This window comes from Saccoglossus kowalevskii, chromosome 13, assembly GCF_978046115.1.
Source record: "Saccoglossus kowalevskii chromosome 13, keSacKowa6.1, whole genome shotgun sequence".
Classification (NCBI taxonomy): Eukaryota; Metazoa; Hemichordata; class Enteropneusta; family Harrimaniidae; genus Saccoglossus; species Saccoglossus kowalevskii.
Window position 1 is genome coordinate 13,141,949 of NC_140653.1, and position 18,408 is coordinate 13,160,356.

General features: G+C 38.0%; 1 protein-coding gene and 1 long non-coding RNA gene across 2 annotated transcripts; both read left to right on the forward strand.

The window, feature by feature from the left end:
• Positions 1-1,648: 1,648 nt before the first annotated feature.
• LOC146735014 (uncharacterized) lies at positions 1,649-8,775 on the forward strand. Its single transcript, XR_014931349.1, has 2 exons — positions 1,649-1,703; positions 8,736-8,775. It is a non-coding gene; the product is annotated as an uncharacterized LOC146735014 (long non-coding RNA).
• Positions 8,776-9,612: 837 nt separating this feature from the next.
• On the forward strand, positions 9,613-10,518 carry LOC144357736 (uncharacterized). The gene has a single exon (XM_078011782.2). The coding sequence runs from the start codon at positions 9,613-9,615 to the stop codon at positions 10,516-10,518; it is 906 nt and encodes a 301-aa protein (XP_077867908.2).
• Positions 10,519-18,408: the final 7,890 nt, after the last annotated feature.

The following is an 18,408-nucleotide window of genomic DNA, read 5'->3' on the forward strand; positions in this document are numbered from 1 at the left end:
AAGGTTTGTTCGAGAAGTAAATAAAGCTTGTCTTAGTTAGTCTTTGGAGAACACCACGAGGCACGCAGTCTTGGGTCAGCCTTGAGAGAGTCTTGGGGACTTTTCCCCGAGGCATTCTGTCTTGGTGCGTTCTTGGCGAGCGACTAAGACTTAGAAGTTGACACGTATTCTACCTGTGTGTGTCTTGGTTCGATCGAAAAGGTGGCGAACTCCCAGATCTCTGGTACCTGAGAATTGTTTTAATAACACGAAAATTAAGCCATCATAGTTCCCTATACACAACGCTAGTCCTTAGCACATTCATAAATCAACAGTACTCAACAAGGTCAGTGAAATAGCTATCCACTACTTATCTAGGTCAGCGATTGGGTTACCTATTACTTAACTAGGACACTTAGCATGATGAACACACACACACACACACACACACACACACACACACACACACACACACACACACACACACACACACACACACACACACACACACACACACACACACACACACACACACACACACACACACACACACACACACACACACACACACACACACACACACACAATAAAAAAAATTACATAATATGTATTATACAAAGAGTTCCCCAATGTGATAAAGTTATGATAAATGGCTATATGTAAAGGAATAGTATATTTGTATTAAACAGTCAGCTTGTTATTTAATTACGTCTGATTACGTGTAGTGCATGCTGGGGGCTCGTGTGAGGGCGAGACTGAGACTACATGAGGTTTTCTCACCATAGACCCACCCGATCCTGTCATTGCAATTATATATACTTTGATAATCAAACGTTTTTGCGTTTCGTTGGTGAATTGATAAGCGTAGAATGACCATTATTTTGTATTTTAAAATCATGCGAATCGATCGTATGAAATCACTCCTATCAACACCTATCGCGTTATGTCAATCGTTTCCGTAAGACAGCGATTGACATAACGCCACTACGATTCGCGTGCACAAAGAATCCGCATTTAGGACATTTTATTATTCTAGCAGACCTCTTGTACGTATAAGTTTTCGTACATACATAAACTTTACTAAACGAGTTTACTCGTATTTCATTGACACCATAAATAGCCGAAAATTATCATTATTGAATTTTTCAAATCATGCGATTTAATCGTATGAAATCACTCCTATCAACACCTATCGCGTTATGTCAATCGTTTCCGAAAGACAGCGATTGACACCACGCCATTATGATTCGCGTGTACACAGATCCCACGTTTCGCTAACTGTATTATTTGTAGCTGAATCTATTATATGCCAAAGTTTTCGTAAATACATACATTCTTATAATAGAATTTAGTGTTATTTCATTGACACCCTGAATAGTCTAAACTACCATTATTGAATTTTTCAAATCATGCGAATCGATCGTATGAAATCACTCCTATCAACACCTATCGCGTTATGTCAATCGTTTCCGTAAGACAGCGATTGATATAACGCAATTACGATTCGCGTGCACAGTGAGCCTTTATTTAGGTCACTGTGTGATTCTTTGCTCGATCTTTTGCATGTTTTTGCATTCTCGAATCATATTATTATGATTATTCGTGTAGTGTGAATTCCTCTGAATGCAATGTTGTAAGATGTCCACCCCTACATGAACAATGGTTTCTTCTTTGTCACGTGATTGACTTCTCGCTGGGAGTTTTTTAGTTGACAAAGCATGGAGGTAAGTTACCAGTGTTACTGTTATCATTGTTAGCTAAATTACTCGTGTGAATAATGCCCCGTCTCAAACACCACTTCATGTATTGACGAATTAAGTAAAATACTTCGAGGTACTTCCATCATGACCTACCGTTCCCATTATAACTATATTATGTATATTCTCCTGGTCAGGGCCCCTGCCATTAATCAATGTGTGTCACAAGCTTTTTGCTGTAGACGGATCTGTTTCAGTGTTTGTGTGTGTGTGTGTGTTTTATTTTTGACTCCATATTCTTGACCGACGGGCATACGGATGTCATACAATGAACAGTTAAACAACGAAATGTTGGTGGTGGTGAGAATCACGTTCACTTCAGACCACAACATTATTAATCATTGTAAAAATTTCTTTTCTAAAAAGCACTTGTACAGGCGCCTCCAGTGGTAGTGATGCAAAGGGTAGTTAGTAGTTACTATTAGTTTATTACTGTCTACAGTGTGAGATAGTACAGGATTTTTCACTGGTGGCATCATGGGCTGAAGCACCACTGCACCATAATGCCTGGACACTCGCCCGTGATGCTTGTAAACTATAAATAACACAGACAAGATGGTGTCCGGTTGGAGAAATGTCTTTATTGCGCATGTACCAAAAACGAATACATATAAATTACAAGTATAAACTGTAGCTGGCGCTATAACACTATGACATCCCCTTTTGTTTGAAGATAAATAAAAAGTGACTGACAGTTTAAGAGTCTTGTTGTTTGATGTGTCATATAAAGTTTTCATATAGTTTTGGAATTCTTTATATTTAAACTTGAACTCGAAATTTATAATTTTGGAAACATCTTAAATCTATCAACTTAATAATAAACTAGTAACACGTAATATGTTTAAACATGACTTGGAGATAAGGGTAGACTGCCTTATGACTCCACGTGACTCAGAAAGGGATTATTCTGCCCTGTTATGACTAAGTCAACTTCTATTTTACAAAATCGTGATATTTTCTGTTTGGTTTCACAATTCTACCAGACTTAGTTATAATTGCCGGTTTTGCAATTTCTCTAGGACTGTGCTCCTGAACATTTGTAGTGTTTCGATTGGGTTCAATATTTTCTTCTATGGGAACTGGTGGTAATTGTTCACTGCTGGTTTTCTCACTACTGTCTGGAATTTTCTTAATGTGACTTCTGTTTCTCCTGAGTACTTTTCCATTGGGTGTTAGGATCTGGTATGATCTGGGTTGTTCTGCTGCTGCTACTACCTCTCCCGGTGTCCAGATTTTGTCATTTTGGACACGAACTTGGTCACCTGGTTTCAATGGTTGGTATGGCAACTGCCTGGAATGACGGTCATGCATTTTCTTCATAATGTTTTTGCGATCTAGTAGTTTCTTGTGCACTATATCGCTATTTGGGTGTTTTGGTTGTAATTTCTCAGCGAGTATAGGTAGTTGTGATCTCAACCGGCGACCTAGGAGTAGTTGTGCTGGTGACTCTAAATCACTCTCACGAGGTGTGTCGCGGTATGTTAATAAAGCAAGATAGGGGTCCTGACCAGCCTCCTTAGCTTTCTTTAACAAATTCTTAACTGTTTGAACGGTTCTTTCAGCAAGACCGTTTGATCTTGGGTAGTTGGGACTTGACGTTTTATGGGTAAATGTCCACTTTCTACTAAAATCCTTGAATTTACGACTTGTAAATTGTGGACCGTTGTCTGTTAGGAGTGTTTCCGGGATACCATGACGGGCAAATGATCGTTTAATGTGTTTTATGACGGTTTCTGAGCTTGTGTCTTCTAACATGTCGACTTCGAAAAAGCCTGAGTATGCATCTACTATTAACAAATAGTCTTTGCAATGGAAATAGAACAAATCACTGGCTGTATGTTGCCATGGTCTAGTTGGTGTTTCTTGGGGTTTCAACGGCTCTTTCTGTTGTTTTCGTGAGTATTTTTGACAAACACCACATTTTGTTATCTTGTCGGTAAGATCAGACAGCATGCCTGGCCAAAATAACAAACTTTTCGCTCGACGTTTGCACATTTCGATACCTAAGTGTCCCTGATGAACAATATCTATCATTTCAGATCTGCGAGATCGTGGTATGACGATGCGGTTTCCTTTGAATATCAGTCCCTCTGACTCGTGGTATTCGTCTTGATCTTGCCAGTATGGTCCTAGCAAACTATCAAGGTTTCGTCTATGTGATGGAAATCCGTTCCTAATTACATCCTTGAGTTTCTGTAGTTCAGTGTCTTGTTTTGTTGCAGTCTGAAGTTCTTTTAATTTTGCTTCAGATACTGCAAGTGAGCTTGTGAGTAAGTGTACTTGGCAGTTCACTTCCTTTTCCATGTCACTTTCCTCTTGGCTTGGAAGATTAGCTCGGGATAGCGCATCGGCAACAATGAGCTGTTTCCCTGGCACATGCACTAGTGTATATCTGTACTTTTGTAGACGAAGTAGAAAGCGTTGTATGCGTGGTGGCGCTTTGAAAAGTGGTTTCTTAGCAATTGTTTCTAATGGTTTGTGGTCTGATTCCAATCTGAAATCTCTCCCATACACGTACATATGAAATTTTTCACATGCAAAAGTGGCCGCCAAAGTTTCCTTTTCTATTTGCGCATAGTTTTGTTCACATGGGGTCAATGCCCTTGAAGCAAAAGCAATCGGGTGATTTTCTTGAATTAATGCTGCTCCGATTCCGTCTTTGGACGCATCAGCTGTAACAGTTAACTCCTTGTGTGGATCATAATAACTAAGCACTGGTGTTTCTGTTAATTTTGTCTTGAGAATTTCTGTTGCTTTCTTTTGCGGTTCATCCCAATGCCAACTCGTGTCTTTCTGTAGTAGTTCACGTAGTGGCGCGCTTATTTGAGACAGGTTTGGTATAAATTTGCCAAAATACTGTATCATGCCCATGAATCTCATTAGCGAATGTTTGTCTTGTGGGTGTGGCATTTTGATAATCGCCTCCACCTTCGCTGGGTTGGGTTTGACGCCTTGTTGTGTTAGCAGTAGACCCACATACACTACTTCTGTTGCACCAACGACACATTTCGTTCGTTTTAGACGTAATCCAATTTTACGAAGACGATCAAGAACTTTCCGAAGTCTTTTATTGTGTTCTTCCTTTGTTTTTGCATATACTAAGATATCATCTACTGAGTTGCAGCAACCTTCTAGACCTTCTAAATTTTGTGCTAAAATTTTCTGGAAGACTTCTGAGGCACTTGAGATCCCAAATGGTAATCTGTTGAATCTATAACGACCAAAACAGGTGTTGAATGTAGTAAGCTTGGAACTTTCTATGTCCAGTTTTATTTGCCAAAATGAACTAGAGGCATCCAACACAGAGAAATATTGTGCACCTGCTAACTTTGCACTGATTTCATCTGCTGTTGGTAATTCGTAGTGTTCACGTTTTATTGCTTGATTAAGTTCTTTAGGATCTAGGCATATCCGTATACTGCCATCTGATTTTTCCACACACACGATTGGATTTACCCAGTCAGTGGGTTCATCCACACCACCAATGATGTCCTGTTGTTGTAATCTGAACAACTCATCCTTGAGATGCGGTTTCAGTGATTCTGGCATTTTTCTAGGAGGATATATGATTGGTACTGCATTTTCTCTCAAGTTAATATGATGATCTGGTGTTTTGAGACATCCAATCCCATGAAATAGATCTTTATATTCATCAAGAATTGATTGTGATTCACTAGTGGGCTTTGTTTTACACCTAGGTTGTATGTCGTCATTTATGTTGTAAATACGCTTCAGTAGGCCTAAATCTACGCTAGATTTTGCACCTATAATAGCTTCTGTTTTCACATTGGCCACTATGAATTCTACTTGGTAGTCATGTGATTTATACATAACTTGCAGCATACATTTTCCACAGACTTTGATTTCTGATCCATTATATGTTGATAACTTGATGTTGGCCTTAGACAGTGGAGGAGTTTTACGTATTTTACGAAACATGTAGTATGGTATCACATTTGCTTGGGCTCCCGAATCTATTTTAAAAGAGATTTTGTCATGTTTGGGACCAATTGGTAATGTAACATTCCACTGTGAGTCTCCTACATTCATTGGTTCGGACTGTATTGTTCCAATAAAGAGTTGCTCAAGTTGTTGTATTTCATCATATTCGTCATCTTGTTCTACTGTGTGTACTTGCTTTTCACGTTTGGTCGTACTACTGCATTGTTTGCGGTTTGATGATCGGCAAACACGTTGATAATGATTCATTTTTCCACATCCGTGACATTTTTTTCCATACGCTAGACATTGTTTTGCTGGGTGTTGCATCCCACAATTTCCACAGTCATTATGCTGATCAGAATTTGATGTATGTTTAGACCCTGTCGATTTCTTGGGCCTGACTGCACGGTGACTGTTGACCCGATTCACATTTACAGCACTAGCACTGGCGCCTGTATTTATCATTGTCTCAAGATGCGACTTTGATAGCTCTGATGCACGGCAAATATCAATAGCTTTGTCTAAATCCAGGTTTCTTTCTCTCAACAGTCTCTCTCTTATCTGATTTGACCTAATACCTTGTACTATACGGTCTTTGATCAACGAGTTAGACAGTGGCCCATATTCACATGTTTTCACTTTATTCCGTAGATCAGTCAAGAAATTGTCGAAAGTTTCACCTTCTAGCTGTGTTCTTGAATTAAACACATGGCGTTCGAATGTCACATTCTTCTGGGGATAACAGAATGCTTCAAATTTGCTTACCAGCGGATCATATTTATCTTTTTCTGCTTGTGTGAACGTGAAGGTTTGGTAAATTTCCACGGCTTCCTCGCCAATACAGTGGAGTAGCGTGGCGCACTGTTGCTGCAGTTTAGCAGCTCTTATTGGCCGCTTAAGCTATTTTGATATTACGTTGCGGCCATAGAGCTGCAGATCGCGTCCATTGAGAACCGCACAGTTCGCCGCCCCGGGATCCCGGGGCGCACGCTATGTTTGATGTTATCGAACGATTTCAATGAAATTTAAAACGAATAAAAGTTATCCTTGCAAACACAAACATCTTAGGTATCTACTGACCGAAAGTGAAGGACTATTTCTTCTTGAAAAGTATATATTTCTGTGTATAATTAGACCTAACGTAATTTAATCGATTGAACGATGGATTTCAAGATGACCTCTGTCATGCGACCTGATCACATGACAATGACGAAACATGCGCAGTTGACATTTTAACTGAAAATTGAGAATGGCAGGTTCTTGCATTCATTGTGGAGATGAGTTCCAGAAGAAAGTTAAAGGGTATCGCAGGCAATCCATTGCATCTAGACTTAAAACCTTAAAACTGTTGACAATGCATTAGTGAATGTTCTAAAGCTGAAACCCATTACCCCGTTGGCTTGTTGTCTCTTTCCGCATAATATTGAGGAGCATTGGTGGTAAAATATACATCATACTTTTGCCATACCCTGTTGGTAATATGGCCGATGTGTGTATATTATTTAAAATACAAGTAGTACCTTCTATTTGTTGAGCTTTTAGGTCAAATTTAAAAATATCTTTCAGATTCTGGTCAAAAGATTCCATGCTGTCTGCTGTCTGCTCCTGTCACTTGTAACACTCTTTGGCAAGTTACAAGATTATTTTTAGATTTTTCACAATATATAAATAAAACTGCTTGAAAAAAATATTTTTAATAATACATGTACTTTATTTGATTTTTTCAAAAAAAGATGAGTCACTTAATGGTGAAATGAAATTAAAATTATAAAAAGCCGTCTGCCGTTGTTTTGTCACATGAAGCGCTGTCCCAGACAGGCGCCGATGGCCGTCTGCTGTAGTCACGTGATTACACTCGTCACTAAAAGAGCCAAGTCACGTGATAGAAGTCGGCTTCAAAATGGCGGCGTTCAATCGGAGGTTTCACTTCGGCACAGTTTTAACGTGAAATAGTCTCATTTACACGGGCAAATTTGCTTAAAGCTTGCTGTAATCAGTAACAGATATATTTGTGAGAACATATTTGTCTATTTTTTCCTGCAAGTCGAGGTAATTTTATTACAATCACAATTTTAATGATACATAACTGGCATATTTAAAAATCTGTGCATTTCTTTAGGGAAGGGAACTGCAGCTCTCTGGTCGCCCCGCAACGTATACCACGACCAAGAGAGCTGCATAAACTGCAGCAAGGCGCACTGTAGGTCCTCGCCCTTTGACTTGAGATCTGTGGCCGTTCGATACCATTCGAATTGCTGCTGCCACTTTCTCCAGTTCTCAGCAACGTTACCTTCTAATTTAAGACTGGTTTAGGTGGACGGAGGCCTTCCATATTCGCAGTAATCAGAGACTTCTGACACCATGTAAACTATAAATAACACAGACAAGATGGTGTCCGGTTGGAGAAGTGTCTTTATTGCGCATGTACCAAAAACGAATACATATAAATTACAAGTATAAACTGTAGCTGGCGCTATAACACTATGACAATGCTTGCCATTTCTCTGTGACACTAGTCCGCGATGCTAATTGCTTTGTTGATCTCGTCTGGAACAAATTTTAAAACAATAACGTGCATTGATCGAAAAGTAATTCGCCTTTGTTAGCAACGGAAATAAAGTGGTAACAACGGAAGTCTGCAAGATGTTACTAAGTCTTTCAGGGATGCGGTATCTCTAAATTCGAAAACAACCCAAGATCGCCGTCTATGGCGACATAATATTCTGTACCATGGACAGGGCGGCAAAAGCCCTATCCAGTTTTCAAGGTTCTTATAATGTATCTTGGTATCTTGTATATGAGGACGTAACGAGGAAGAACATTATACTAGGTGTGTGATAATGCTCGTTGCGACCTCAGACCACTGAGGTACGAGTTGCGACCAATACATGCTGGGTGACAAAGGGGGGGGGTGACTTAGATTGAAGTAAACAAGATGGCGGCACAGAGTGCTCAATTTTTCCGCGATTTTTAAAGACATCAAAACAGTTACTTTCATCTTATTTTGATAAATAGCCGTATCGTAAACTTTAAAAAGTTAACCCATTTTTTTTGCAGAAGATACGTTGTCAATCTTTCTTTCGAAGAAAAAAGAAAAGTACTGAAATAAAGATAACCACATTTATTGCTGGTAGAAAATACACTACAAAGAAAAAAATGCCCACTGGAAAACCTTTAATAGGGAAAAGATCTCACACACCAGTTGTTTGTGATTTGCCTTCAACCAGTGGCATTTATGATGGCTATTTTGGTAAGTTAACAGATTCACATTAATGCATATTACTGCCTATGATTCAAGTGTAGTAATTGAGCAGGAATGTTAAGACACAACAAGATCAAATTGTAATTTGCATTCATCACACTGACCCCCTGCTCCTTTAAAAATGGATACTACTTTAAATTATGCGTTTATAGTACATTTGTATCCGTAATCTGAAATTATTTTTTTGTTCAATTTGTTTTTTTAATCAATAACTTCAGTTGCATTTACTCACCAATCTAATATTCAATTCAATACTTGTTATGAACAAAAAGTGTCAAAATTTTAAATTGAGGGAAGCTTGTCTCATGAACTTGTCTGAGGATAGAGATCAAAGTGTAGATGGTTAATTTTTTGAAAATTTATAGATGTAGCTTTGAAAGCTTCGTTTGATTGGTAAATAGACATCTGACACTGGATTTGTGTTTCATTTGCTTCAAATAATACTAATACTGTTTATGTGTATTAGGTGTAGTGTATTGACTAAACGTATCTTGACCTCTTGGTCACATCTCATTTGCATATTGTAAGACGACGTGAGTCAATAAATAAAAGATAGCTGGATAACTTCAATCTGTTGTGTGTGTTAAATCCGACGCATCCGGCATTTAAACATCGGCCGCGATCGTTCAATTGGCGACGAGGATGGGATCGAAGTCACAAGTTTAATTTGAGATGGCTTCAAATATTGATATTGGTAGCATTCCACCGTTTGATTGCAAAAGTGACCCCACTAGCGTATCGACTAGATGGAAAAGGTGGAAGAAAGCGTTCGAGTTCTATATCGTCGGAAAGGGTGTCAAAGATGACAACCAAAAGAGAGCCTTGCTGTTACACTGTGCTGGCATGGACGTACAGGACTTATTTGAGACACTTGTTGATCCCGGACCTGGAAACTTGCCTGAAGGACAACAAGACGATGCAGGTAATTACGCGTATTTCATACCTCAGCTAAATGCAATATATGAGAGACATGTGTTTCGTCAAATGAAACAAGAGGAGGGTGAAACTATAGATCAGTTTATTTCAAGACTGCAACGCCAAGCACAAAATTGTGAGTTCACAGATACTGATGAAAAAATCAGAGATCAAGTTATAGATAAGTGCAAGTCGTCATTGTTGCGCCGTATGCTCCTAGAAAAGGGAAAATCCCTAACCCTAAAAGTGGTGCAAGATACAGCACGGGCCTTAGAAGTAGTTGATGTTCAATTAAAGACTATGGAAGGTGAATTTAAACGTGAAGTCAACCAAGACACTAAAGGTCAAAGGTCACAAAAGAAGCCAGGTAAAGAGAAAAAGAAATGTTATCGTTGTGGTAAAGAGAGACATTTCGCCAGGGATAGGGAATGCCCAGCAAGATCTGCGAGCTGTAACAAATGTCATCTAACAGGACATTTTGCAGTAGTATGCAAGACTAAGAAACATACCAAAGGTAGCGCAGAGAAAGTTAGTACACAGGGAAACTCAGACAAAGAGAAATTGTATTGTGCACAGACAAATGGTGACTATGTGTTTGCTGTTCATCCAGAAAATAACTCAAATGACACTGGTGTGATTAGTTATTTCAGACATGCTCATTGATTCTGGAGCAACATGTAATGTGATTTGTGAAACAACATGGTCTGCCTTGAAACAAAAAGGAATTGTCTGTCAAGCTGAGAGGTCAACACAGTCGCTGTATTCTTATGGAGCAGATAAGCCATTGGAAGTCCTTGGGAAATTCCAAGCCACTGCTCAAGTTGCCGATAATATGACAAATGCTGAATTTATCGTGTTTAAAGGCAAAGGTCGTTCACTGTTGGGACGAAAAACAGCACAAGAGCTCGGAGTGTTGAAGCTTGGACTGCAGGCAAACATGATTGACACACAAAATGTGCGTGATAAATTTCCTAAGTGCTTTAATCGGTTAGGAAAATTGAAAGATTACCAGGCGAAGATCCACATTGATCCAGACATACCACCAGTGGCACAGAAACCACGGAGAACACCATTCAGCCTCAGAAGCAAAATAGAAGACAAGCTGACTGAATTGATTAAATTAGGTGTGATAGAGAAAGTAAATGGGCCCACACCATGGGTCAGCCCAGTTGTAGTAGTACCAAAACTATCTGGAGATGTCAGACTATGTGTAGATATGCGTCAGGAAAATCAGGCAGTAGTCAGAGAAAGACATCCGATACCTACCGTAGATGAAATATTAGAAAGCATGAACCAAAGCACGGTCTTTACAAAGTTAGACCTCAAGTGGGGTTTTCATCAGATCGAGTTGGAGGAATCGTCTAGAAGTATCACAACATTTGCTACACATAACGGTTTGTTCCGATATAAACGGCTGATGTTTGGCATTAGTTCTGCCCCAGAACTGTACCAACACATCATACAACAAGTATTGACTGGATGTGATGGAGCCGTAAATATATCTGACGATGTGGTGATACATGCTCCTGACAATGAAACCCATGATCAGATTAACTGAAGTTCTGAAATGCTTTGAAGAAAAGGGTCTGACACTGAATGCGGAGAAATGCGTATTTCGAATGTCTCAGTTGGAATTCATGGGAAGTATGCTGACTAGACATGGTATCCGTCCAATTACAGAAAAAGTAGAAGAATTCTTAAATGCTCGTGCACCAGAGAATTCAACAGAAGTGAGAAGTTTTCTGGGATTGGTAAATTTCTCTGCCCGATATATACCAAACTTAGCCACAGTAGCCTAGCCACTCCGCAAATTAACACGCAAAGGAACCAAATTTGAATGGCAAACTGAACAACAACAATCATTTGACCGCTTGAAAGATGAGTTAGCTAATGCACGGACTTTAGCCTTCTTTGATCAGAATGCTGAAACTACAGTGATTACAGATGCTAGTCCAGTAGGACTGGGCGCAATCTTGATACAGAAACAGAACGGTGAAAATAGAGTTGTGTGTTATGCCAGTAGAAGTCTGTCAGATGTAGAAAGGAGGTACTCTCAAACAGAAAGGGAGGCCCTTGCCATAGTTTGGGCTTGTGAGAGATTCAATTTATACTTGTGTGATATTGAATTTAAACTGTTAACAGACCACCAGCCGTTAAAGGTGATATATTCACATAAGTCAAAGCCATCTACGCGAATTGAACGTTGGGTTCTACGTTTACAGCCCTACAACTTTACTGTGGAATACATACCTGGGTCAAAGAACATCGCAGATGCACTGTCTAGACTAGTTGACAATAATAAGAGTGAACATAGTGATGGCACGGGGGAACACATTCATTATGTAGCAGAATATGCGGCACCACATGCGATACCAATAAGATTAATAGAACGGGCATCTGAACAGGATGAGGAAATTACTGAGCTTAGAGAATGCATAGCATTGGGAAATTGGAATAATTGCTCTGCTGCTTACAAGTCAGTTAGAAATGAGCTTACTGTGTTAGGAAAACTGGTACTCAGAGACACTCGATTAGTCATTCCTAAGAGTGAGGAAGCGAGTTATAGACTTGGGACATGAGGGGCACCAAGGAATCGTAAAGACGAAGCAACGCTTGCGCACAAAAGTTTGGTGGCCACGCATTGATCAAGATGCAGAGCTAAGAAGCAAGTCTTGCCATGAATGTCAGTTGGTGACACAGTCATCTGTTAGTGAACCAATTATACCTACCCAACTACCTACAGGTCCTTGCCAAGAAGTGGCATTAGATTTATTGGGGCCACTGCCAAATGGTGAATACATACTTGTTATTGTTGATTATTACAGTAGATATTTTGAGGTGGATTTCATGAAGACTGTAACATCAGAGAAGATAATCGAATGTATCGACGCTCACTTTTCTTCACATGGGTATCCAATTGGTTTGAAATCGGACAACGGTCCTCAGTTCATTTCAGAGGAGTTTGAAAACTACTTAGAAGAGTGTGGCATAAGACATAAACATACAACCCCCTTATGGTCTCAGGCAAATGGAGAGGTAGAAAGACAGAATAGATCTCTATTGAAAGTGTTGAAGATAGCACAGCTTCAGAAACGCAATCTGCACAAGGAGTTAAATAAGTTCCTTCTAGCATATCAGTCTACACCGCACACTACAACAGGAATGTCCCCAGCCGAAGCAATGTTCAAAAGAAAGTTAAGAACAAAGCTTCCAGAAACAGGAGAAAACAGGTTGAGAGAAAATGACAGAATGATAAGAGATAGAGACACTGAACTAAAACAGAAATCAAAAGATTATCTGGATGCGCATAGAAATGTAAGAGAAAGTAGCATCCAGCCAGGAGACAAAGTATTACTACACCAGAGGCAAAGAAACAAATTATCCACACCGTATGAGGAAATGCCATACAAAGTGATAGATAAAATTGGTAGCCAAGTGACTATCCAGTCTCCAACAGGTGTAAAATACAAACGTAACACGTCACATGTGAAAAAGTATGTTGAGCCGACTGATAGTGATAAAGCTGAAATTCAACAAAGCGATACACAGGCTGATAATTCATGTGATGTAACTTCTGAATGTGAAAATTATGCAACCTTACCTGAACCACCAGATAGAGCAAAACGTACAATTCAGGCACCCAAGTATTTAAAGGACTATTTGTGTTATTGAACTATTGAATTGTTTAATGAGATACATAGATAGGGTAACAGCATGGAAAACGAGGCAGAATAATCCTCCCAGCTGTACGTAGGTTTTGGTAGTCCACCCTGACCTACTAGAATAGTTTAAGTTTATTGTTATATTAGAGTTAGTAGTTATTTGGAAACAATGACAGATTTTGAGTTTGTAAACTGTTGTTATACGAGTTAACATGCAATTATATCAAGAGACATTAGGTGCTAGGAACTATATCAACCTCCAGGACATTTTCGTTTAAGTGAGTGATATAGTGTTCCGGGAAAAAGAGGGATTGTAGTGTATTGACTAAACGTATCTTGACCTCTGGGTCACATCTCATTTGCATATTGTAAGACGACGTGAGTCAATAAATAAAAGATGGCTGCATAACTTAGTTGAATCTGTTGTGTGTGTTAAATCCGACGCATCACATTCATGTAACATCTCATGTGTGATTCTTCTGAAGAAAACAGCCTCCTACCCAGTCTATCTGAAAAAAAGAGGGCAGTGATTTGTATCAAAGATGTGATAATTTCTCATGCCAAGGAATTTGCTTTTTGAATTTCTGGCTTTTTCACAAGGAACCTATGTTCACATAAGTCGAGTTGCATGTATTTATAAGGGTTAGGTTATTAGTAATTTATCTGAGATTTGAGAATGAATCCCTTTTTTCATTCTCTGTAAACATAGTCGCTAACACAAGGTTTAATGCAATATATAGTCCCTTTTATTTTAATACATGTTTATTTTTGTTTTTTAATTGCAGTCTCAAATGTTGCCAAACGGAGGCGATATGAATCATCTAAACAACGCTTAGTTGATTCATGGAAGAACATCAGAGAGAAACTAAGAATTAAGACTATAGAGACATACTGTCCTTCCACTCTCACCTGTATAGTGTGTTGTAAAACTGACATAAAAGAAATTATCCGCTGTCAAGATTGCAGTATGAATGCGTATTATTGTGAAGAATGCTGTAATTCTGTTCATAAATATGTGCAGCTGCATCACTGTGAGCATTGGAAGGTGAATAGAAAATTTGTTTCTGTACAAACTTTCAGAGCTACACCAGTATATCATTGTGATTGACCAGCATACTCCTTGTTAGCAATGCTAACTTTATATATTACCAATAAACCATGGCTAAGAAATGAAAATTTTGATTGATAGTATTTATGAAATACTATGTAAAAATTGAAAATCGCATCAAAATAATACATACAAGGCCATGTTATGATTTTTGCTACTTCGCAAAATCTTGTGGGTGTTTTAGGCTCAGCAATTGTTTGTTAACAGCATTTGCGAAGCGCTATGCAGGGGGTTTTCTAGAAAGTCCACTGCAAGAGGGAGCACTGCAATTCAGCGGTACCACCAAGTGGGGGAGATAGGGTTCTCCCTACCAGGGTGTAGAGTTTTTGATAATTCTAACTTAAAATGCAGCAGTCTATGGCTTCCTTGGAGCCAAAATTGCTATCAGACAGGTCACAGTTGAATACTCTGGCCACATGTGATCCCTGGTCAATCAGAATTTTATGGTTGCCAGAGGATCTGCTTCCCTAAGGTAAGGGGGTGCCTGGTCATAAGGGCGTTGCGCTCCTGTTCCCTTGTTTAAACAAATCCCTGCTATGTGCAGAGGTGGAGACGTGGCTAATTAAATTCAGGATGCAAACTGACTGTCAAAGTGTTAGTATGAGGACAATTGACAAGAAAAGGTTTACACTTGTTTTGTTTTTCTTAGCCCTCCAATTTGACTAGATTTTGAAGGAAATCTTTACCCCTGCTCAAGTAATCACTATAAATTTGGTATTGTATTGTCAGAATTAAAAATTTATATCTAGGCGAGTGTAATTTTTTTATGTAACTATCAAAGTTGTATTCTATTCCTGATTAGTCACTGTTAATATTTTGTATGGGCATGTGTTCTTTGGACTGTTTTTGTTTTCTAGTACATGTAATTTCAATTGATCATTTTCGTCCATTCAACAGGGCTGCATGTTTGAACCTTATATTGTTCCCACTGTAATTACTCCTATTACTCAATGTAGTGAGTGCCATAGAAGTTACAGTAAACCTATGCTGGTTATTGACAAAACCGGTTTGTAGTTGCATTTTTTTATTCTATTGACATTGTGTGTGTTACCTATATAATATATTAATTTACATGTATTACTGTTATCTATACAATACAATATACATGTAATCACAGCAGATTTGTTTGAGTATGTCTAGGCTGTGTATGTGGCACATTCTATTAGAAAAGTTTCAAATGATTGACAGTGACTTGGACAAACTCTGAAAAATTTGTTTTAGCAATGGTATTGTACAAGGTGCATATGTGCATGTTTAACAAATTTGTCATAAGAATTTGGCTTTTACTATCAACAAACCAGAATGCATAGATTTGAAACTGAATTAAATGACTAATTACAATTTGATTCAATTTGTTTTGTATGTTTTTTGCAGGAAGGCAGCATCAAGCTGATGTTGCATTTTGTAAATGTGAAAGTGAAGCTGTCCAGCTTCGTTCCTTTGGTCTGTGGCCGGGATCACCAACCCAGCCACAGGTAGCCTTTCAAATTGAGCTAATGGAGTGGTTACGGTTGCTTCAGTTGGAGTGTCAGGTTTCTGTTAAAGGATTCACTGAAATGCTGAAGAATAAATATAACAATATCTATGAAACATTTTGTGAGGTATGCTCTATTCAGTCAATGAGAAAATGGTTACTTGTTTTTTGGGGTTTTGTCCATCAGTGTGTCAATTTTTGGACATGCCTTAGCCAATTGTATTTAGGGTTAATACAAGGACTCAACATATACTCGTGCATATTTTTCTCTTTATTCAACTTGTGCCCAATTTTGGCTTTCAAACTACCTTGAAACAACATTTTAAAATATTATTTACTGTTTCTTTATCCTGATTTCATTAAAACTTGTTTTTGGCATCAATTGTGGTGGGTAACTGATGGCCATTTGGCAGCCATTATTTTTTTTTATGTTTCAGTTGATTTGTTTCTCAATAACAATAAAAATAACTTCATTGTTCTTGTCAATTTTCAGTCAGAATTGTTAACCTCATTTTTAGCCAGTATTTTCTGTATGAAATTTGCCATGTTGAAAACAGCTCATGCACTGCTTCCATCCATTTACAATTAAATCTTTATTCTAAATTGGAAAAGTTGTAATAGCTCGCTATGTTTAAGGATTATGATTCAATACTACCAATTTTCATTTCTTTTTTGTTTGTGAATGTGCTCGCTATCAGTTGATTTTGTTCAGTTGTTAAATATGGCAAACACGTGAAAAATATTAAATGTGTAAACAAAAATTAATTATAGTTGAAAGATGTATATAAAATACTCATTCAAGAAGCAGCAGCTGAGTATCGATTCCATGTGTATATGATTCAGAATTTATGTACTGTATATGAGGATTTTGATAATGGAACAACATGTCCAGCTTGTCCTGAAGTGAGTATCCATGCATGTTTAATATGCTGTTACTATAAAACCAATTATTTTCACTAACATTTATTTCAGTGTTTTGGTGTTTTAAACATATTCACTGTGTTTTAATTTCACGAATATATGAAGGAAACAATGAGCTTCATTGCTATCTTACATGTTCACGTAGATTTAATTTAGCATATAAAAATAGTGAAATTAAAGTCCAGTGAATAATTAATGTATTTACAGTATTCATGTTGGTATTTCGTCACTTGCTTGCAATAGTTTATTGCTGTGGCATATATTTCTTATATAAATTATATTGAATGGTAGCATTGATTGATTTTGCATATTATTTCTTATGTTGGATTTCGAGAATACATGTACTGCAATAATTATGCCAACCGACATGTATTCTCATGATATTCTTAAGTTATTGTTATACATCCCCGTTCGCATCATTTAATGTGATATAACAGCCAAAGATAAAAATGAAGAATGTTTTGCTCTGTGCATGCTGATAGCATTCTTGCGTGTTAGGTAAAAAAGGAAAATGTTAGATTATGATATAAACGTGACATACTTTTACAAATAACAAAGAATTTTGAATGCATTTGTGATACTTCCGAACACGTTTGTACAACCATTTACAGACAGGTAAATTATGTTGTCAGATGTAAGTTATTAGTTGACTTCCATTAATTTTTGTACTTTTCCGTACTGAAATTGTATTCTATATACTATTATTAAGTGTGCATATACAATAATTTTTGTAGAAGGGAACAGATGGTAATGTGGTATACTCAATGGATGCAGATTTTCAACTGGTTAGAAAGCATTCCTCTGGTAAATCATATGGGCCACCGAAACATGAACATACTTTCTTCTTACCACAAGAAGAAGTGGACAGCCATGCTGAATCATATAACATTCAGAATAGAGTTATGTCATCAGATATATGTAACCTGTTATAGTTAATGTTAATAATATCTGACCAGTTGTATGTTAATTATAATATCCTATTGTATTAGTAAGTGTTTGAGAATCTTCTTTATAGTGTTTTTGTGAACAGATCCGGGCAAGGAAATATTTATCAAATGAATAAACAATGCCCCATATATAATTGTCATGATATACCTCTACACATGCCTTGCATGATGGGTGTTTCCCTCAAAGGCTAGGCCCACTGCCGAAACAGTGGATTGGTGTCAGGAAGGGCATCCGGCCAATTATCTCATGCTCCAAAAAAACCTTAAATGGCAGTCACAGATTGCCACTAGTTTAAGGTGAATCCGGCCACCCTCGTCTTCGGGGACCAAGCCGGATTTAAAACTCTGGACTACTACTTCATTTACGTTACTTGTCCTTGTCAAACTGCTTATTAAAAATCACTACTACTACTACTACTACTATAACTAAAGAGCCCATCA